General features: G+C 41.1%; 1 protein-coding gene and 1 long non-coding RNA gene across 17 annotated transcripts in view; one reads left to right on the forward strand and one right to left on the reverse strand.

Moving 5' to 3' along the window:
* The window catches only part of HEATR5A (HEAT repeat containing 5A), a 147,906-nt gene that overhangs the window by 106,496 nt on the left and 19,329 nt on the right, over nucleotides 1–22,081 (forward strand). For all 16 annotated transcript variants that reach the window (XM_051822142.3, XM_070053791.2, XM_070053794.2 and 13 more), the window contains 7 exons: nucleotides 1,839–2,078; nucleotides 4,443–4,624; nucleotides 5,880–5,948; nucleotides 9,340–9,519; nucleotides 12,371–12,593; nucleotides 17,418–17,666; nucleotides 20,733–20,860. In XM_051822142.3, coding sequence (XP_051678102.2) covers nucleotides 1,839–2,078; nucleotides 4,443–4,624; nucleotides 5,880–5,948; nucleotides 9,340–9,519; nucleotides 12,371–12,593; nucleotides 17,418–17,666; nucleotides 20,733–20,860 — 1,271 coding nt within the window. The remainder of the gene's footprint in view (nucleotides 1–1,838; nucleotides 2,079–4,442; nucleotides 4,625–5,879; nucleotides 5,949–9,339; nucleotides 9,520–12,370; nucleotides 12,594–17,417; nucleotides 17,667–20,732; nucleotides 20,861–22,081) is intronic.
* The window catches only part of LOC100357855 (uncharacterized), a 113,822-nt gene that overhangs the window by 21,861 nt on the left and 69,880 nt on the right, over nucleotides 1–22,081 (reverse strand). Inside the window, exon 2 of the long non-coding RNA XR_011380778.2 lies at nucleotides 4,436–4,603. This is a non-coding gene — a long non-coding RNA (uncharacterized LOC100357855). The remainder of the gene's footprint in view (nucleotides 1–4,435; nucleotides 4,604–22,081) is intronic.

Below are 22,081 nucleotides of genomic sequence, written 5' to 3' on the forward strand. Positions count from 1 at the left end.
CTCAGCCCAGCTGTTGTGGGCATTGAAGGAGAAGGACAGATGTCTGTCTCTCTCTTTCTGTCCATCTCTGTTTCTTTGCCTTTCAAATAAATAAATAAATGAATGAAGATTCTGTTAGGGACTTCCAAAGGTTTGTAGAAAGTGCATATTGTGAAAAAATTGCATGGGTTTTGAATTTTTTTGGCACCAAAATAAACTTATCTTTTAATTCTGTTATTTCACAAGCTCTTTTTTTCTTAAAGATTTATTTATTTATTTATTTATTTATTTATTTATTTGAAAGGCAGAGTTATAGAGAGGCAAAAAGAGAGAGAGGGAGAGTGAGAGAGGTCTCCCATCTGCTGGTTCACTCCCCTAATGGCTGCAATGGCCGGAGCTGGCCTGATCCAAAGCTAGGAGCCAAGAGCTTCCTCTGGGTCTCCTACATGGTACAGGGGCACAAGCGCTGGAGACATCTTTTGCTGCTTTCCCAGGCCATGGCAGAGAGCTGGATCAGAAGTGGAGCAGCCAGACTCAAACCAGCACCCATATGGGATGCCGGCATTGCAAGTGGTGGCTTTACCTGCTACGCCACACCATTGGCCCCTCCATAAACTTTTAAAAGTACCCTCATACTTCTAATGTCTAATTCTTATTAATTAATCAGTTCTTTTTTCGTTTGATCACTAAAATCTCAGCACTTAAGCCTGCTTTTTTTCTTTTGATAGATGACTTTACAGTTAAAAATCAAACTAAAAAGTAGAGTTGCTATTCATTGTATAAAAGGTATGATATAAGTTATGGTGGCCCAGTCATTTCTTTTCATATATAATAAATTCTTGAAGGATTGCCTAAAATCAACTAAATAGAAAACTTGTCAAAGTTCCATTTTCAGTAAGCCTGTTTCTCCACAGTTAATATGAATTTCAAATGGTAGAGGCAGGTATTTGGCTTAATGGTTAAGATGCCACTTGGGGGTGAGGCTGGCCGTGTGAAGTGGGTAAAACTGCCACTTGCAGTGCTGGCAACCCATATGGGCGCCAGTTCAAGCCCTGTCTGCTCTACTTCTGATCTAGTTCTATGATATGGCCTGGGAAAGCAGTAGAATAAGGCCCAATTGCTTGGATCCCTGCATCTGCATGGGAGACCTGGAAGAAGCTCCTGGCCCCTGGGTTTGGATCAGCTCAGCTCTGGCCATTGTGGCCATTTGGGGAGTGAACCAGAGGATGGAAGACCTTTCTCAGTGTCTGCCTCTCTCTTACTGTAACTACCTCACAAATAGATAAATAAAATCTTAAAAAAAAAAAAAAAGTAGGTAACTATACACATTTCTAAATAAATGATGTCACTTGGGACACCTGCATAACTCCTGGAATTATTTTTAATGTTCTTCTGTCTGTGTCAACTTTTATTCTTACTGGTCATGTTTGCTTCCAGTGATTTGTATCTGTTTTTTGAACCATCATGTCCTGGCATATTTTCCTTCTATTCCCTACAAGAGAAATTTGAACTTCCTAAGTATAGCCAACTAGGTGTACAGGAGTCATAACTATCCCATAGCTAGTGTTTGGGTTTTCATATTGAATATAATCTTAATTTTTTTATTTTGACCTGGAACAGCTTTTAGAGCATTCTCTTTAAACAACACTGTTGTCTGTAGTATGTTACCTAATTATTTGATGTTATTAAGAAAATGTGTGATGGGGTGAGCATTTTGGCATAGTAGGTTGAAGAGTTTTTTTTTAAACATATATGGTTAATCAGCAGTAATTAATTCTGGTTTGCATTTGATGACATTTTTCGTGTTCCTTTTTAAATGCATCTTCAACTAATTGTTATGTATTTTCCACTGATAAAAGATTTTACTACTGTAACTTGTGTGGATACAATGCAAGAGGAAGAAGGAGATAAAGGGGATGATGACTCAGTCCTGACCACCAGAAATGATGAAAAATCGCATCCTTTTACCAATCCCCGATGGGCTACTAGAGTCTTTGCTGCTGAATGTGTTTGTAAGATAATCAGCCAGTGTGAAAATGCCAGCAGTGCACATTTTGACATTACTTTGGCACAAGAAATGAAAAAAAGGGATTCAAGAAGTAAGTGGCATAATAATAAAAATATCAAATGCTCTATGGAGAAATGCTTATGGTTGTAATATTAATTTAAAATATTTATAAGTTTAGTAGTTTTTTGAACGTAATTTTTAATGTCTAAACTTCCTAAATTCACATTCACGTTTGTTTAATGAGTATGTGCAATGAGTTCAGTTTAAAGAGAATAATCATGGTCTCTGGAAGTAGTACAGACATTAGCTGGTTCCCAACAGTTATTTTTCTGAACGATGATGTTGACAAAATTTTTGCTTATCAATTATCTGGTGTCATAGATGTTGCCTAGAAAACATTTGCACCTGTCAGAGAAAAGTAGGCCTGATTATAAAACTGTTTTTAACTTTTATTGTTCAGTTTTATTATTTTTACCTATATGTGTGTGTGGTTTAATGTCTAATTAACTTAAGAACATATGTTCAGAGACATAATGGTCATTTCTAGATGCCTTAGAAGTATTCTTTATCAGAAGAACTACAAAGCAAAATGTTGGAACTGCTGGTCTGAGTATGAATTAGTTATCTCCTAGAGACTAAATAGGTATAAAATTAGTATTCCATAAATACTGAATGATCCCTATGTTCCCACTGTAATTGACACTTATTAAAATATGTTAGTTCTTCATTGTGAGCTATAGCTGTTATTCTTTTAATTAGTCTCAAATATATTTAATATATATGGTATATAATGACATATATGGTTAATTCTAATACATTCAAATGTTTTATCTAAAATACACAAAGACACACACATTCATAAAGGTTATTTGCACCCCTAAAACATTTTATTATTAGAACACTGTTAAATGATTTTCTAACATCTCTCCCCTAGGAGAATGTTTTTTATCAGGAGAATTTTTACACGAAAGAATGTCTTGTAACAATAAAAGGAATTCTCAGGTATCATTTCTTTAGCTAGAAATGTTTTTTATATTCCCATCATTTGTGTGTTTGGCAAGACATGTAAAAATAAGACAGTCTAGCCTATATAAAGAACCACATGAAGGGCCAGTGTAGTAGCATGGTGGGTTAAACCACCACCTGCGATGCTGGGCATCCCACATGGGTGCCACTTAAAGTCCTGGCTGCTCCACTTCCAATCCAGCTCCCTGCTAATACACCTGGGAAAGCAGTGGATGATAGCCCAAGTACTTGGGACCCTGCCACCCACATGGTAGACCCAAATGGAGTTCCAGGCTCCTGGCTTCAGCCTGGCCCAGTTCTAGTCATTGCTACCATTTGGGGAGTGAACCAGCAGATAGAAGATCTCTCTTTGCCTCCCTCCCTCTCTCTAACTCTGACTTTCAAATAAATTAAAAAAACACACACACAAAAAGAAAGTTTTTTAAAAGCAACATTAAGTCTTTTACCTTCAACTTGACAAAAAGAGAATAAATTACTGCCTAATTCATCAAAGCCCAAAGACTCCTAAGTTCCAACTACTGGCTTTTATCAAGGTCTGGACAACATTTCTTTTGAGTATACTGTTAGCACTCTTGTAAAAGATGCTGGTTTTGCCTCTGGTGTTCTAATAGTTACACATAGTCATTTGGGTTGGGATAGATCTGTGTGTAGTTACAGTGTGCATTCAGTCTAGCTTTAAAAGTCTGTAATTAACAGACAGTAAAATAAAACAGTAAATGGAATCAGAAGTACTTAGAAGAAGTTTGAGTTATTAAATTTAAGGAGAAATTATTAGTTTTTTTAGAATTATTTATTTGAAAGATAGAGTTACAGAGAGAGGTAGAGCCAGAGTGACAGAGAAGTCTTCCATTCCACTGGTTCACTCCCTAAATGGTGGCAACTGCCAGAACTGAGCTGTTCTGAAGCCAGGAGCTTCTTCCAGGTCTCCCACATCGGTGCAGGGGCCCAAGGACTTGGGCCATCTTCTACTGCTTTCCCAGGCCATAGCAGAGAGCTGGATCAGAAGTGGAACAGCCAGGACTCGAACTGGCTCCCACATGGGATGTCAGCATTGCAGGCTGGGGCTTTAACTTGCTGTACCACAGTGCTAGCCTGAAATTATCACTTTTTAAAAAAGATTTATTTACTTGAAAGGCAGAGTTAGAGAGAGAGAGATCTGAAGCCTGGAGCCAGGAGCTTCTTCTGGGTCTCTCATGTCGGTGTAGGGCCCCAAGCACTTGGGCCATCCTCTGCTACTTTCCCAGGCACATTAGCAGGGAGCTGCATAGGAAGTGGAACAACTGGGACTTGAACCGGTACCCATATGGGAATCCAGTGCCAAAAGCAGCAGCTTTACCCACTGCACCACAGTGCTGGCCCTGAAATTATCATTTGACAGTCTTAGTTCCAGCATATTCTTTTTCTTGATAAGATACTTTTTACCTTGTAGATGACTTTTTGGTGCTACATCTTGCTGACTTAATTCGAATGGCTTTTATGGCTGCTACGGATCACAGCGATCAGCTCCGTCTTTCTGGCCTTGAAACACTGTTAGTTGTTATTCGACGATTTGCAAGTATTCCAGAACCAGAGTTTCCAGGTCATGTGATTCTGGAACAGTATCAAGCCAATGTAAGCACTTTGTGTTAGAGAATTTTGTTATTAAACACATGGATAAAAGTGTATGAAACTAACTGACATGTCATCTCTTAATTCATAATTGAGTATATTATCTCTAGCATCTCACCAATATAATCAGTAGATAAAAAAAGTATGTATGTTTGAAGAGGAAATTTGTAAGCTATGTTTTATAAAGCTTCAAGTAAAAGCAAAATGTTACACAAAACAGGTCTTACATAATTTCAGAGGTTACTTTTCAGAATTACAATTTTCTTGATAATTTGAGGGAAGAAAGGACTTTGGTAATGAAATTCTTTACAATAAATCTTAATAGGTAACACAGCAGTAAATCACTACTAATTATCCTACTTGGGCTATATGCATGTATTGTCTTCAAAAAAGCCTCCTAGAATAGAGTATTATATATAACCTCCTCCTTCCCTTCTACCCACTCAGGCTTAGGAAAGGATTCAGGTTTCTATTACTGGCTCTATAATCTTTTAAACTAATTGTGTTTGACTGGTCATTGAGCAATCTAGGAAAATAACAAAAGCATCACCTGTCTTGTAACCCTCTGGCAGCCTTCATCCAGAGAGATCTCTCATTATGATTCAGAGGTAGCTTCTGGGTGACTAGCGTTTAGGGAGATCAGTTTAGGGAGAACAGTGCACCAGTTTAGTTTAGTGGCAGCTTCTATTACTCCTTCCTAGTAGGTAATGTCAGTGTATGCTTAGGGAGAAAGTAGAAGGAGGGGATTGAAGTTACACAGAACTATCAGATAACAGAAGCTGCATATTGTTAGTACTTTGGACTTGCAAATGCTAGAAATTATAGTTACAACTCACTTAAACAGAAGAAAATTTCTTGTCTGGAATCTCTTAGCTGACTCTGGTTTTTTCCTCTCCCTGTAGTTATCAAGATAGCTCCGCTAGCACTTGGCACCTTGTAAAGAGACTGCTGCTTTCTTAGAACTCCCAACAAAAGTCTTGGGAGTTTATGCTAGCCTAGCATGGGTCTCTGGAACCAGGAAGTGCTGTCACTTCAGAACAACAACATAGATTAAGAGGTGCAGAGAGAGAGAGAGATAGTCCCCTAAAGAAAACTGGGATGCTATTATCTAAAAACAGGAGAAGATAAGCAGGGCAGACAAAAAACAACAAATGTCCACATAACCTTTTATAAATAGTTTTAAAATACTGTTAAAAAAGAGAGAACTTGTTACTGTCTTATTTATTGATGTTTGATATGCCATATAATTTCTTGCCAGGTAGGAGCAGCACTCAGACCAGCCTTTACTTCAGAGACACCACCTGATGTCACTGCCAAAGCATGTCAGGTCAGTGGTAAAAAAGACGGACTTAAGAAATCATCTTGGGAAGTAATTCTACCAAGGCTCTTTATGATTTTCTTCCTATCAGTCTCAGCTCATCCTTTTCCTTTTCTTTCTTCTCTAAAAGGAACTTCCTTTTTTTTACAGTTGCAAGGTAATTCAATATATAAACATGCCATTGTTAATTTAACCAGTTCCATATTGATGGACATGAAATTTTTTTCCTCTTCTTTTGCTTTCACAAATAGTGCTGCCACATATGACCCTGTGTATAAGTCATTTCACTGGGTACAAACATGTCTGTGAAATAAATCCCCCAAAATTGATTTAATAGATTAAAGAGTATATTATACAAGTTTAGCAATTTAAACTCTCATTGGCATAAGTACCTGTTTTCCCATAGTCTCAAGAACATTGTAAGTCATCAAACTTTTAGATTTTTGTCTGTGTTATAGAGCAAAAAAGGGTTTCAAAACAGATTTATTGCTTTGATTGAGGTTGAACGTTTTTCATATATCTAAAAACCATATAATACACCGTTTTTTTAAAACTTTTATTTAATGAATATAAATTTCCAAAGTGCATCTTATGGATTACAATGGCTCCCTGCCCCCATAACATCCCTCCCACCCGCAACCCTCCCCTTTCCCTCTCCCTCTCCCCTTCCATTCACATCAAGATTCATTTTCAATTCTCTTTATATATAGAAGATCAGTGTAGCATATATTAAGTAAAGATTTCAACAGTTTGCACCCACATAGAAACATAAAGTGAAAAACACTGTTTGAGTACTCATTATAGCATTAAATCACAATGTACAGCACATTAAGGACAGAGATCCTTCATGAGGAGTAAGTGCACAGTGACTCCTGTTGTTGACTTAACAAATTGACACTCTTGTTTATGGCGTCAGTAATCACCCTAGGCTCTTGTCATGAGTTGCCAAGACTATGGAAGCCTTTTGAGTTCACCGACTCTGATCATATTTAGACAAGGTCAATAATACACAGTTTTAAACATTGCTTTTCTTTGGACTGTCAGGCTCTCAATATTCAGACCTTGGTGGGTGACCTGAAGTAAATAAAAGCAGGATCAAATGAATCAATTACTGTAAACATGGAAAAACTAATTTTAACCAGTTCTCTCTACTTTCTTTATTTGGTTATCTGTTGGAAATATCTGAGTGCCTTCAATATTTAGTGAGCTGTGTTAAGTGTTATGCTGAGTGTCTGATTTATAATTTTGTTATATGTGTTCTTGCTGTAGCCACTTAAAATCTTACTTGAAAGTACACTTAATACTACAAACCTGCTGAGGATCGTAGCTTAAGAACACACTACATTGTAGGGTATTGTGAACACATGGCTGACTGGGAGCTTTGCTGCCACCCACCATCAGAAGTGGAACCAATATTGCATTTCACTGGCCCAGGAGTAATTTAAAAGTGTATTTCTACTGAGTGCGTATCACTTTCACACTGTCATTAAGTTGAACCATCATTTAGTTAGGGACCATTTGTACATGACAAGAAGAAATAAATTTTCTTTAGGAAAAAAATATGGCATCTAGAAAAACTAGAAAGTTCCTGATAATTGAATAAATTTATTGCACTACAAAATTATTTGTGATGTTTTGATTTTTTTTAAAGATTTATTTTATTTATTTGAAAGAGTTACACAGAGATGTAGAGCCAGAGAGAGAGAGAGAGGTCTTCCATCCACTGGTTCACTCCCCAAATGCTGCAATGGCCAGAGCTGAGCTGATCCAAAGCCAGGAGCTTCTTCCAAGCCTCCCACGCGGATGCAGGGGCCTAAGGACTTGGGCCATCTTCTACTGCCTTCCCAGGCCACAGCAGAAAGCTGGATTGAAAGTGAAGCAGCCAGGACTCAAACCAGCACCCATGTGGGATGCCGGCACTGCAGGTGGTGGCTTTACTGGCTATGCCACCGCGCCAGCCTGATTTTTAGTTTTTAAAATTAAAAATATATTGTCTTCAGAAGAATCAAAGTCTTCATTGGCAGGCAGACATTTAGCCTAGAATGTTGGTTGAGATGCCCCTATTCCACATTGTAGTACCTGGGTTGGATCCCTAGCTCTGGCCCCCGGTTCTAGCTTTTTGTTAATGCAGATAGTGGGAAACATACTGAAGGCTCAGATAATGGGTTTTCTGCCACTTTGTAGGAGACCTGGAGTGAGTTCCCAGTTTCTGGCTTTGGCCAGCTATTGTAGCCATTTGTGGAATGAACCAGTAGATTGGAGTTCCCTGTGTCTATCTCTGCATCTCAAATAAATAATAACAATGAAAATCTTCAATGGAATTTTAAGTTTTTGGTGCTTTTTCTTTTAATTAAGTTTTATTAGTAAACCATGCAAGTTCTGATTTTAAAATAATGTAGTAAAATAATTTCCAATGTTAAGCCAAATATTTATGATTTTTTTTTTAAGAGAGAAGACTTTTTTTTTTTTCCAGAGTGCTCCCATCCATTGGTTCACTCCACAAATGTTCACAAATGTCCACAACTGCTGAGACCAAAACCAGTAGACAGGAACTCGATCTGGGTCTCCCATGTGGGTAGCAGGTACCCAAGTAGTTGAGTTCTTCTGCTTGCCATTGTGTATATTAGCACGAAGCTGGAATCAGGAGTGGAGCCAGGACTCAAACCCAGGATTTGGGCATCCCAAGTGGCATCCTAACCACTGTACCAAATGCCTGCCCTATGGGGTTTCAAAGTTAGAGACTTATTTCAAATGTTTGTTCAAACTTTTTTTTTTTTTTTTTTGACAGGCAGAGTTAGGCAGTGAGAGAGAGAGAAACAGAGAGAAAGGTCTATCCTTCCATCGGTTCACCCCCTAAATGGCTGCTACGGCCGGCGCGCTGCGCCGATCCAAAGCCAAAGGCCAGGTGCTTCCTCCTGGTCTCCCATACAGGTGCAGGACCCAAGGACTTGGGCCATCCTCCACTGCACTCCCTGGCCACAACAGAGAGCTGGCCTGGAAGAGGGGCAACCGGGACAGAATCCGGCGCCCCGACTGGGACTAGAACCCGGTGTGCCAGCGCCGCAAGGCGGAGGATTAGCCTAGTGAGCCGCGGCGCCGGCCTTGTTCAGATTTCTAAAGGTTATGATTTCATGGCTTCATTTCTCCCTCCATATTAATAATATCTAAAACTTCCCATTTTATACCCTTAGTTCCACTGGTTTCCTGCTTCCACCTTAGACTTCATTCTTTTTTAAAATTGCTGCCATTTTCTGATCATTAACAGCCACATTCTGTTGGATTTCTTAATAGTGAGACAGTTTCAGTGACTGGATTCCTAAGAAGTGGGTGGGCTCTGCTAAACTTAAAAGAAAGATACTCATAATTTTTAAATACAACTTCTGATTTTCTTAAAAACCAGGTTTGCAGTGCCTGGATAGCAAGTGGAGTTGTAAGTGACCTTAATGATCTCCGAAGAGTTCACCAGTTGCTGGTTTCATCTTTAACAAAAATACAGGCTGGAAAAGAAGCTCTGAGTCACTTATATAATGAAAGTGCTTCTACCATGGAGATCTTAGCTGTGCTAAAAGCTTGGGCAGAGGTTGGTATTTATTATTTTGTAACTGGGATTTGGGAATTTGGTAGTAAACACCTGGGGTCATAAAATGAAATTAACTTTAAAATACAAATTAGTCAATTTATAAAAGAAAGATTTGTTTTTATTTATTTGAAAGGCAGATTCACACACACACACACACACACACACACACAGAGTGCGCTCTTTTCATCTGCTGGTTTACTCCCCAAGTGGCTACAATGGGCAACGCTAGGCCAGGTTGAAGCCAGGAGCCTGGAACTCCATTCAGGTCTCCCATGGGGTGGCAGGAGCCCAAGTACTTGGGCTGTGATCTGTTGCCTCCGAGGTACATTAGCAGATAGCTGGATTGAGCCTACACTCCAATGTGGGATGCTGGTGTTGTAGGTGGGAGCTTAACTCAGTGTGCCAGATTGCCAGACACAGTAAGTCAGTTTGTAAGGTAACCAAACAACTTACAATATGAGACTTACTTATATATTAATTAACATGTTGGCCAAGGTTTCCAGAGTCCTCCTATTGTCTTTTATCTACTTATTTAAGCAGGGGCAGTTTTGAGCCCAAAAGACTTTATAATAGTGAAGGAAATCAATTTTTATTGAGATCTGCATTTGTAGAAATGTGATTCTGCTTGTATGTTCTATCAATTCTGTAATACATATTTCAGTATTTTTATGCTATTTTATAAAATAAATATTAAATAGTCATTTTCTTCTCCAAGGATAAAGAAATCTTACTGTAAAATGTTCATTTTTTTTCTAGTTAACAGGAGAGCTGCATTTTTTATTTACTATAGAAATTGTTAATCATGCACAGAAAAAAGTAGAACAGTATACTGAATCCAAAACCCATCTTTTTTTTTTTTTTTTTTTTTTTTTTTTGACAGGTAGAGTGGACAGTGAGAGAGAGACAGACAGAAAGGTCTTCCTTTGCCATTGGTTCACCCTCCAATGGCTGCCGCGGCTGGTGTGCCGCAGCCAGCACACCGTGCTGATCCGATGGCAGTAGGGCTGTTTTAAATCTGAATGTAAGCCGGCGCCGTGGCTCAATAGGCTAATCCTCCACCTTGCGGCGCCGGCACACCGGGTTCTAGTCCCGGTCGGGGCGCCGGATTCTGTCCCGGTTGCCCCTCTTCCAGGCCAGCTCTCTGCTATGGCCAGGGAGTGCAGTGGAGGATGGCCCAGGTGCTTGGGCCCTGCACCCCATGGGAGACCAGGAAAAAGCACCTGGATCCTGGCTCCTGCCATCGGATCAGCGCGGTGCGCCGGCTGCAGCGGCGGCCATTGGAGGGTGAACCAACGGCAAAGGAAGACCTTTCTCTCTCTGTCTCTCTCTCACTGTCCACTCTGCCTGTCAAAAAAAAAAAAAAAAAAAAAAAAAAAAAAAAAAAAATTAAAAAATCTGAATGTAGGCCGAGTATTTGTATTTTTAAAACATAAGCATTTACTAGGGCAAACAGAAATTCTGTAACCTGTTTTACAAATAACCCTCTGCTCACATGGTGTTATTTTTTTTTTTTTTAAGATTTATTTATTTATTTGAAGGGCAGAGTTACAGAGGGGCAGAGGCAGAGAGAGAGAGGGAGAGGTCTTCCATCTGCTGGTTCACTTCCCAGATGGCTGTGATGGCCAGAGCTGTGCTGATCTGAAGCTAGGAGCCAGGAGCTTCTTCTGGGTCTCCCACACAGGTGCAGGGGCCCAAGGACTTGGGCCATCTTCCACTGCTTTCCCAGGCCACAGCAGAGCTGGATCAGAAGTGGAGCAGCCAGGACTGGAACCAGCATCCATATGGGATGCCGGCACTGCAGGTGATGGCTTTATCACTGTGCCACAGTGCCAGCCCCACATGGTGTTATTCGTAATAATTCAAATCTCCATGGTCTTGCTTAAGCCCATTACCTCCTCCTGTTCTTCTCTCAGTAGATAACCAACATATTCTGTGCAACAGAGGTCTCGAATCCCTAATCTGAAATTCTCTGAGCCACATTTATTTGGAATTTAGAATTTGGGAGAATTTAGAAAAGTAACACAGCACATATTCCATGTATCATCTAGGAAGTCTGGAGCAACACCATAGAATCTATAATCAAAAACATTACTGTATCTGTACTAAGAGTATTTGAGTGGTCAGACTATGTTATGTGGAGACTATAAATAGCCTTACACAATTTCAGTCAGTTTTGCCACCAGATTACTTTGCCACAGACATATATTTTAAAAGAGCTTGTTGGGTGTTAGAAAGGTAGCTAAAAAAATAATATAAACTATTTACTACATATGTTAAATTCTTGTGTGTAATCCTTCTGTGGTAATTGTGCTTAATTTTAATGAAAATATTTTTTAAAGATTTATTTAAGTATTTGAAAGACAGACTTACAGAGAGAGAGAGAGAGATGGGGGCCCAGGTAGGAGGTAGGAGGGAGACAGAAATCTATCCTCTGGTTCACTCCCCAGTTGGCCACAGTGGCCAGGGCTGAGCCAGACTGAAACCAGGAGCTAGGAACTCCATCCAGGTCCCCCTTGTGGGTGGCAGCAGCCCAAACACTTGGACCATCTTCTGCTGCCTTCCCAGGTACATCAGCATGGATTAGATCGGAAGAGGGGCAGCCAGGACATGAAGCAGCGGTCCGATACAGGATGCTGGCAGGCATCAGCGTAACCTGCTGTGCCACAATGCCAGTCCCCTCTCCCCAGTTCTGTGTGTGTTCTTAAACTTGTAGGCCTTCTTGATACCACAGTGCATTTCAAATTTAATACGCTCACTCAAAGATAAGGGTGCCTCTTCAGGAAGATAGCAAATATTATGGACCTTTTCAGTGGATACAATATTTTCCTTTTTATAAACTAACCTTTAACAGGTCTACATAATTGCTGTACAAAGACATAAAAACAATAAACATCCTTTGAAGACTACCACTGGTTCAGAAGAAGGCGTCAGAAGTGGGTCCTATCCATCAGATGGACTGCTTGACTTAGTCCACACTGATCTCGGCACACTAAGCAGACTCTGGCTTGCTGCCCTTCAGGATTTTGCTCTCTTAACTTTGCCTTCAGAATTTGCCTCCCAACTTCCTGTTGAAGGTAAGGTGATAAAATATTTAGATAATTCCAAGAGGAGTAGTAAAAATTGTACTTTCAGAACTTCTTTGTAAGTAGGTAGTGTTTATCTGTAAGATTTCACTCCAAGTAATTTTTTCTTTTTCCTGTTGAAAACTTTCATTCTGTTTTTGTTGATGCTTAAGGAAAGCAGCTGTGCCTATAATTTATTGTGGCCTGAACTTTTGGTACCAACTTGTATTTGAGCCAGTTAAGAACAAAGCCAAACTACATTCTTCTTAGGAGTGTTCACTTGCTAAATGACACTTTCCCGATAATTTTTTTTTAAGATACCTTTAACAAGAACGCTTAAGTTGCACTAGTTGATTGTGCCGTATGAGAGAAGAGCCTGATGGTAATTCAGATGGGTGCCTCTAAAAAGGTTTGTTTCCTGCCCCATTCTGACCAGATTTTTTCTAAGATTTTATTTATTTATTTGAGAGGCAGAGTTAGAGAGAGAGAGGGAGAGAGAGGTCTAGTTCACTCCCCAAATGGCCACAACAGTTGGAGCTAGGCCAATCCAAAGTCAGGAACCAGGAGCTTCTTCCAGGTCTCCCACAGAGGTGCAGGGGCCCAAGCACTTGGGCCACCTTCTGCTTTCCCAGGTGCAGTAGGAGCAAGCTGGATCGGAAACGAAGCTGCCAGGACTCGAACCGTTGCCCATATGGGATGCCAGCACTGTACCACAACACTGGCCCTTGTATACAAGTTTTTACAGTAATTGGAAAAAAGAATCCCAGTGTGACGCCTATTAGATCTCCCACAGATAAACTCATTAACCACATGAGTGCCATGAATCTTTGAGATAGGCAGATGCTTCTTAATGAGCCCTCAGAGGCCACAAAAAAAACATTGCTGAATCCATTATGGAATGAGATGGACACTAAGCCTTTATAATACTGTCCAGTTCCATGGCAATTCACTGCTCTGAAAGCCAGGTCAGTGTTTATAAATTTCTCACAATGCTTGTGGTCTTGAAGCACTGTCTGAAGTCCTCTCAGTGGATTGAAAATTGCTTCTGGGGCCAGCACTGTGGCGTAGTAGGTTAAGCCTCCACCTGCTGTTCCAGCATCTCATATGGACACCAGTTAGAGTCCTGGCTGCTCCACTTCTGATCCAGCTCCCTGATAATGTGCCTGGAACAGCAGTGGAAGATGGCCCAAGTGCTTGGGCCCCTGCGCTCACATGGGAGACCTGGAAGAAGCTCCTGGCTCCTGTCTTTGGAGGATCAGCCCAGCCCTGGCTGTTGCGGCCATCTGAGGAGTGAACTGGCAGATGAAAGACCTCTCTTTGCGTCTCTCCCTCTCTCTGTCTATAACTCTGCCTCTCAAATTAATAAATAAATAAATCTTTAAAAATAAGTAAATGTTAAAGAAGAAGACTATATCTTTAGAAGGGAGGGAGGAAGGGAGGGAGGGAGGGAGGGAGGGAGGAAGGAAGAAAAGAAAGAAATAAGGAAATTGCTTTTGTAGTCCTTGCCAATACTGCATGCTCAGGGAGAGGGCGAGATAAATGCTTATATAGACCAATGTCTGTACAAACGGGGGAAGATTCCACGATACAGGTGTCAGAACCCACCCTTTATTACAGAAGGAGGACCTTCTGAATCAGAAGTGGGATTGCTACATTGTTGAAAGCTGAGCAACAGCCGCACAAGTAGTGCTTCATTTCACCAAGATGTGTAATGTGATACCATACATCTTGTTTTGAAGGTGTTATGATCAGTGGCGTCTTCTTGGGCCTCTGAATCCATTGAGTGGCTTAAGATCTATCTTCTTGAAGGAGTTTTTTTTTTAAATATTTATTTATTCAAAAGGTAAAGTGACAGAGAGACCTTCTATCTGCTAGTTCACTCCCCCAAGTTTCTACATCAGTCAGGCCTTTGCTAGGTGGAAGTCAGGAGCTAGGAACTCCATCCGGGTCTCCCACATAGGTGACAGGGGTCCAAGTACCTGGGCCATCATCTGCTGTCCTCCAGGCTCATAAGCAGGAAGCAGAGTAGCCAGGACTCTAACCAGTGCTCCAGTACAGGATATAGGCATTCCAAGCAGCTGTTTAATCCTGAGATCCACTATGCCCGCCCTGACCAGAATAATTTTCATACAGAATAAGCATGCAAGAGTTGTTTCATGGTGCACTCCCAAAAGCTGATTAACAAGGTAATAAGGCATGCATATCTTATCTGGTAAATAGTGACAAATTACTCTCTAAGGTGTTTACATTTTATATACCTCCCAACATTTTTCTGCTTCTCCACACTTTCCCAACATATTATCATACTTGAGTATAAAAATAGTATGTCATTGTTTTACTTTCTATTTTCGTTAATTGACAGTCTTTTCAAGTTTGAGAGGTAGGCAGATAACTTCCATCTGCTTGTATATTTCCCAAATGTCCATAATAGCCAAGAAAACAGGAACTCAATCCAGGTCTCCCACATTGATGGCAGGAAACCAATTAATTGAGCCATCACTGTACCTCTTAGGGTCTGCATTAGCAGGAAGTTGAAATCAGAATCTGGAGCCAGGGGTTGAACCCAGACTCTGATTGGCATCTTAAACAGTCTTAAGCAGTAGGCTAAACTCCCACAAATATTAAATATCTTTTTTGTTTTTAAAGATTTATTTATTTATTTATTTGAAAGAGTTAGATCTTCCATATGCTAAATTACTTCCTAGATGGCCAGGTTGAAGCCAGGAGCTTCATCTGGATCTCCCACTTGTGTGGCTGGGTCCCAAACACTTGGGCCATCTTCCGATGCTTTTCCCAGGCCATTAGCAGGGAGCTGGATTGAAAGTGGAGCAGCTAGGACATGACTGGCTCCCATATGGGATGCTGGCATCACAGGCAACAGCTTTACCCATTATGCCACCATGCTGACCCTTATAATGCCTTTTATGTAACTTGTAAACAAACGAAATATATCTGTTATTTATGAATACATACATACGTTACTGTGAAAGTGTAAGACCGTACCGACTCGGGCCGGCACCACAGCTCACTTGGCTAATCCTCCGTGTGTGGCGCCGGCACCCCGGGTTCTAGTCCCAGTTGGGGCGCTGGATTCTGTCTCGGTTGCTCCTCTTCCAGTCAAGCTCTCTGCTGTGGCCCCAGGAAGGCAGTGGAGGGTGGCCCAAGTGCTTAGGCCCTGCACCCGCATGGGAGACCAGGAGGAAGCACCTGGCTCATGGCTTCGGATCCGCACAGCACGCCGGCTGCAGCGGCCATTTGGGGGGTGAACCAACGGAACTGGCAGATGAAAGACCTCTCTTTGCATCTCTCCCTCTCTCTGTCTATAACTCTGCCTCTCAGATTAATAAATAAATAAATCTTTAAAAATAAGTAAGTAAATGTTAAAGAAGAAGACTATATCTTTAGAAGGGAGGGAGGAAGGGAGGGAGGGAGGTAGGAAAGAAAGAAAGAAAGGAAAGAAAGAAAGAAAGAAATTGCTTTTGTAGTCCTTGCCAACACTGCATGCTCAGGGAGAGGGCGAGATAAATGCTTATATAGACCAATGTCTGTACAATGTCTCTCTCTTTCTGTCTAACTCTGTCAAAAAAATAAAAAATAAATTAAAAAAAAAGATCATACTGACTCAAGCAAAGTGATGACAGAAGGATAGGTAAGAATTAATGATATAACAAAGTTTTAGGCTTTTAAGAAAAAAAGGAAGAAATATAAGAAAATAAGACAAAATGTTAACATCAATCTTGAAGGTAGGACAATGGGTATCAATGTTTTTAAATAATTTAGAATTACACTATTAAAAGTTAATTTCCCTACAGATTACCCTTTAAATTTAAAGGTTGGTTAGTCCTGTGGCCTAACAGTTGTACTCTCAGGAAAAATAAAAGCATTGGTGACAACATATTGATAAGGGATAGGCATTTTGGCATAGCAGTTAAGATGCCACTGGGATACCCACATTCTGTACTAGAGTGCCTAGGTTCAAGTCCTAGCTCCACTCCCAATTCCAGCTTCCTGCTAATGAGCTTACTGAGAGGCATCAGATGATGCTTTGGGTCCCTTTGACCCAGATAGGAGTCCCTGAGCTCCTGGCTTCAGCTTAACCCAGCCCCAGATGTCTTGGGTATTTAGGGAATGAACCAGCAGACTGGAGTTTGTCTGTCTCTCTTCATTTCAAAGAAAATAAATAAAAATGTAAAAATAACAGTAGGGGCCAGCATTGTGGTGCAGCAGGTTAAGCCACTGCCTGAGTCACTAGCATCACATGTGAGTACCAGTTTGACTCCTGGCCACTCCATTTCTCATTCAGCTCCCTGTTAATAGCCTAGGAAGGCAGCAGAAGATGGTCGGAGTGCTTGGGCCCCTGCTACCCATGTAGGAGATCCTGTTGGGAGTTCCAGGGTCCAGCACTGGTCTGGTCCAGATCTGGCCTGGTCCAGCTGGCTGATGCTACCATTTGGGGAGTAAACCAGTGGATGGAAGAGATCTCTCTCTTTCTCTCTCTAACTTTGCCTTTCAAATAAATAAATATTTTTAAAAATAATAACAAAATGTTGATAACAGCATGAACAGATCTCTAAAAAATGTTTGGCAGGAAAACAATCACAAATGAACACATACTGTGCACATGAGTGTATTTATAGGAAGTCAAGGAACAGGCAAAGCTGCTGGTAAAAATCAAAAAGCTGTTGTTCTGGGGAATAGGAGACTGATTGGAAAGCAGTACAAGAAACTTTCAGAATGATGGAAATGGTCTATAACTTGTGAGAGAAAAGAGAAAATATATTGGAAACTAATCTCTTCTTTTTTTTTCTGAAATTGTTTGCTTCCCTTTTTTGATAGGTGGTGCTTTCTACACAGCAGAGACAAGTGAAAATGCCAAATTGCACTATTCCAACTCCTGGGCACTTATCCTGCATGCCACAGCATTGTGGCTTACAAGCACAGGCTTTGTTGTTGCTGACCCAGATGAAGGAGCATCTCATCTCTCCAGGCCTGTGACACCAACCTCCATGTGTCAGGGTTCATCATCTGGAGCTCCTGTGAAATCCCCTGAGGATGTCTACACTGATAGAGTCCATCTTATTTTAGGTCAGTACGAGAACTTTCAAGCTTCCAACCTTATAAGTGTTACTCTTTTTTTTTATTCTTAAAAGTTTATTTATTTATTTGAAAGTCAGAGTTACACAGAGAGAGGAGGAGAGGCAGAGAGAGAGATAGAGAGAGAGAGAGAGAGGTCTTCCATTCACTGTTTCATTCCCCAGTTGGCCACAACATCTGAAGCTGCACCAATCCGAAGCCAGGAGCCTGGAGCTTCTTCTGGGTCTCCCACATAGGTGCAGGGTAACAAGGGCTTGGGCTGTCTACTGCTTTCCCAGGCCATAGCAGAGAGGTGGATCGGAAGTGGAGCAGCCAAGATTTGAACTGGCGCCCATATGGGATGCCGGCACCCATATGGGATGCCGGCACTGCAGGCAGCGGTTTTACCCACTATACCACAGCACCAGCCCAAGTGTTACTCTTGATTTGTGCCTCATTGCCTATCACCTCTTGGTGGCTGTGACCTCATTTCTTATTAGGTGTTAGTTGAAAGCCTGATTGTATCTGGGTAAATTTGTATACATTTCATATAATGTCATATTTTATTATATTAAGTTCACAATCCTATTCTAAGTTGACTTCAGTATCCAGTTGGATAAATTGTAGAAGCCTACTTCTTTCCATACTGTTTTTAAAGGGTCATGTGGGCTGGCACCACAGCTCAATAGGCTAATCCTCCACCTGCGGCGCCAACACACCGGGTTCTAGTCCCGGTCGGGATGCCAGATTCTGTCCCGGTTGCCCCTCTTCCAGGCCAGCTCTCTGCTGTGGCCAGAGAGTGCAGTGGAGGATGGCCCAAGTGCTTGGGCCCTGCATCCCATGGGAGACCAGGAGAAGCACCTGGCTCCTGGCTTCGGATCAGCGCGGTGCGCCGACCGCGACAGCCATTGGAGGGTGAACCAATGGCAAAGGAAGACCTTTCACTCTATCTCTCTCTCTCTCTCACTGTCCACTCTGCCTGTCAAAAAAAAAAGGTCATGTGGCATCCACATACATTTTCAATTTCTCAGGCATACATATATGCTGAGAAATTTTCCTCCTTATTCTCCAGGAATACAAAGTTCAAGAAAGTATGCTGACTAGCCAGGATTGCAAGCAGATATTAAAGGTCAAAGATCAGTAAGATTTTTAGATTTATGAAGTTTAACGCCTTTTAAAACTTTCCTGGAACTTCGTTTTCAAAGTGAGATATCTTTCTAGGATCACAGAGTGAGCTTCTAGAAATTAATGGAATAAGGGTTTTTCATATTTAATCTGTGATGATTATCTATAAAGCATCTGTTTATTAGATGAAATATGAGGGATATAAAGGTAAATGATTAAGTAAGACTTATGAGTCATAGAACTTACATTACTATTCCTTGCCAGGGCAGACATGACCAGCTTTTTGTATCTTTGAGTACATTAAAAATTTGTTTTCAGGTGTCTTAGGATGGAATCTTTTTAAGAAACAGACTTACAGGGCCTGGCACTGTGGCACAGTAGGCAGAGCCTCTGCCTGCAGTGCTGGCATCCCATATGGGCACCAGTTCATGTCCTGGCTGCTTCTCTTCCTAACCAGCTCTCTGCTTGTGGCCTGAGAAAGCAGTGGAGGATGACCCAAGTGCTTGGGCTCCTGCACCTACCTGGGAGACCTGGAAGAAGCTTCTGCTTCCTGGCTTAGGATTGGCTCAGCTCTGGCTGTTACTGCTATTTGGGGAGTGAACCAGAGGATGGAAGACCTTTCTATCTATCCCACTCTATGTCTATAGTCTCTCAAATGGAAACAAACAAATAAACAAAAAACCTTATAGCATAAAAACTGTTTAGCTTGACTGCCTAAATTCAAATTCCTGATACACTGTGACTAACCTTGAATAAATAAAATCAAATAAGCTTACAACTATCATTTGTCAATTAAAAAGCTAAATGATTTCACAATTAATCATGAATTAAAAATAGAGTTTAGGGGTTGGTTTGTGGTACTGTGGGTTAAGCCGCCACCTGCCATGCCAGCATCCCATATGAGCCACCGGTCCATGTCCTGGCTCTTCCACGAATGTCCTGGGAAAGCAGCAGAAGATGGCCCAAGTGCTTGGAGTGAAGCTCCTGGCTCTTGGTTTCTGCCTGCACCAGTCCCAGCCACTGTTGCCATAGAGAGACTTGAAACACTGTCTGCCTCTCCCTGTCTCTGTAACTCTGCCTTTCAAATAAATAAACAAATCATCCAAAATAAAATAAGAGCTTAAATAATAAATAATGTAGATTCTCTGTGCTCATTTCCCTGTCTCAAAGATAGTAAACAGTACCTACTTCATCAGGTATTATGAAAATTTTTTTTGTTTGTTTGTTTTTGTTTTTTGGACAGGCAGAGTAGATAGTGAGAGAGAGAGACAGAGAGAAAGGTCTTCCTTTTGCCGTTGGTTCACCCTCCAATGGCAGCCACGGCTGGCACGCTGCAGCTGGCGCACCGCGCTGATCCAAAGGCAGGAGCCAGGTGCTTCTCCTGGTCTCCTATGGGGTGCAGGGCTCAAGCACTTAGGCCATCCTCCACTGCCTTCCTGGGCCACAGCAGAGAACTGGCCTGGAAGAGGGGCAACTGGGACAGAATCTGGTGGCCCGACCTGGACTAGAACCCGGTGTGCTGGCGCCGCTAGGTGGAGGATTAGCCTATTGAGCCGCAGCATCAGCCATGAAAATTTCATATACTATTATTTGTAAAGGATAGTGCCTGACACAGTATAATCACTCAAATTTTAACCAAATATACTTATGGACCTCTACACATTATGTTCTGTGGTATAACTTTATGTAACTTTTTAGACATCTTTGAACTCTTCTGGGAACTGTGCAGTGGTGCACAAACCTCTGTATGTATGTGTGGATAACAAATTATTAAAGGACTTGCTTTACCATATAATTGCTGAAAGTATTAAATTCATTGTGATTTATTTGCATTGCCATCTTTTTGCTAAACTTATTTGTGTATATTTTCAAAATAGTGGTATTATTTAACTTCATAAGCTATGAACCTCAAGTCTTGTCTTTTTTTTTTTTTTTTTTTTTTGCTTTCCACAGGAATCAGTGTGGAATTTCTGTGTTCCTTACGTGCAGATGCAACCATGGAAAGCATAACTGCTTGTTTGCATGCATTACAGGCCCTTCTAGATGTCCCTTGGCCCAGATGTAAAATTGGCAGTGATCAGGTAACTTCTTGTTTTTTGTCGGGCGTCTCAATTTCAAAGAACAGAAACATGTTCAGGTTCCTACAGCAAATAGAAAGTGAACACAGAGAAGTAACAGCAACACTTAGCTGTATGGCCGTGCCTTAGAACTGGAGTGCATGAGCACATGTGGTGTCCTGGGAGCAGTCGCATCTGCCTGCTGCTTTCTGTACTAATGGGAAGGTTCTGTATTGTACTGCCCAGTACAGCAGCCACTGGTTCTCTGGCATTCACTCTTTCCTTCTTCCTGCTTTTGTGCACCCTGCTCTTCATATTCATCTGTATTTTTTTTATTCCGTTCACCAAGAGAGAATTGAATTGGTTCATGGAGTTACTGTCATTACAAAGTATTCCTGCTGGCCAAGTTCTCTCTCCAGGTCTTTTTAAGAGACTGTTGGCCAGCTGACAGGTGGAATCAAATATTAGTGTCTGGCCTATCGGAGGCCATGGTGAAAGGATCGACCTACAAAGTATAACACTTTGTTTAAATGCTTTTTCAAAAGCAAATACACATTGGACAGGTAGTCTTAGCATCGTGTGTTATTCAACATATCAGTTTGTCACTGATTTTTAGAGGTGTTAATACAAATTGGTAGTATGATTTCCTGACTTCTTAGACTGTCTTTTATTTGCATAATTAATACTATGATTTATTAGGTTTAAAGCATTAATTAGGTTCCTACTTGGATTGGACTTTAATCTTAAGCCTTTTGTGCACTTTTTCTCTATAGACTAAAGCAAGTATTTTACTGACAGATCTACTCTCTTTTTCAGTGTTTAAGAAAACCACCACACTAAACCAGTGAAAAAGAGAAAGGAAACTAGAGTATATTTCTTGTGTATTTTATTCTTTGAAGAGATAGATATTCTATGCATGTTACAATTCACATTTTTAAAAAAGATTTATTTATTTTATTTATTTGAAAGGCAGGGTTACAGAGAAAGAAGGAGAGTCAGTCAGAGAGCTTCCATCTACTAGTTCACTACCCAAGTGCTGCAACAGCCAGGACCAGGCCAGGCCAAAGCCAGGAGCCAGGAGTTCCCTCCGTGTCTCCCATGTGGGTGCAGGGGCCCAAGCACTCTGACTGTCCTCTGCTGCTTTCTCAGCGCATAAGCTGGGAGCTGGATCAGAAGTGGAGCAGCCCATATGGGATGCCAGCATTGTAAGCAGCAGCTTTGCCCACTATGTCACAACACTGGCGT

This window comes from Oryctolagus cuniculus, chromosome 12 (assembly GCF_051225735.1).
Source record: "Oryctolagus cuniculus isolate XC-2025 breed Fujian yellow rabbit chromosome 12, ASM5122573v1, whole genome shotgun sequence".
Lineage (NCBI taxonomy): Eukaryota > Metazoa > Chordata > Mammalia > Lagomorpha > Leporidae > Oryctolagus > Oryctolagus cuniculus.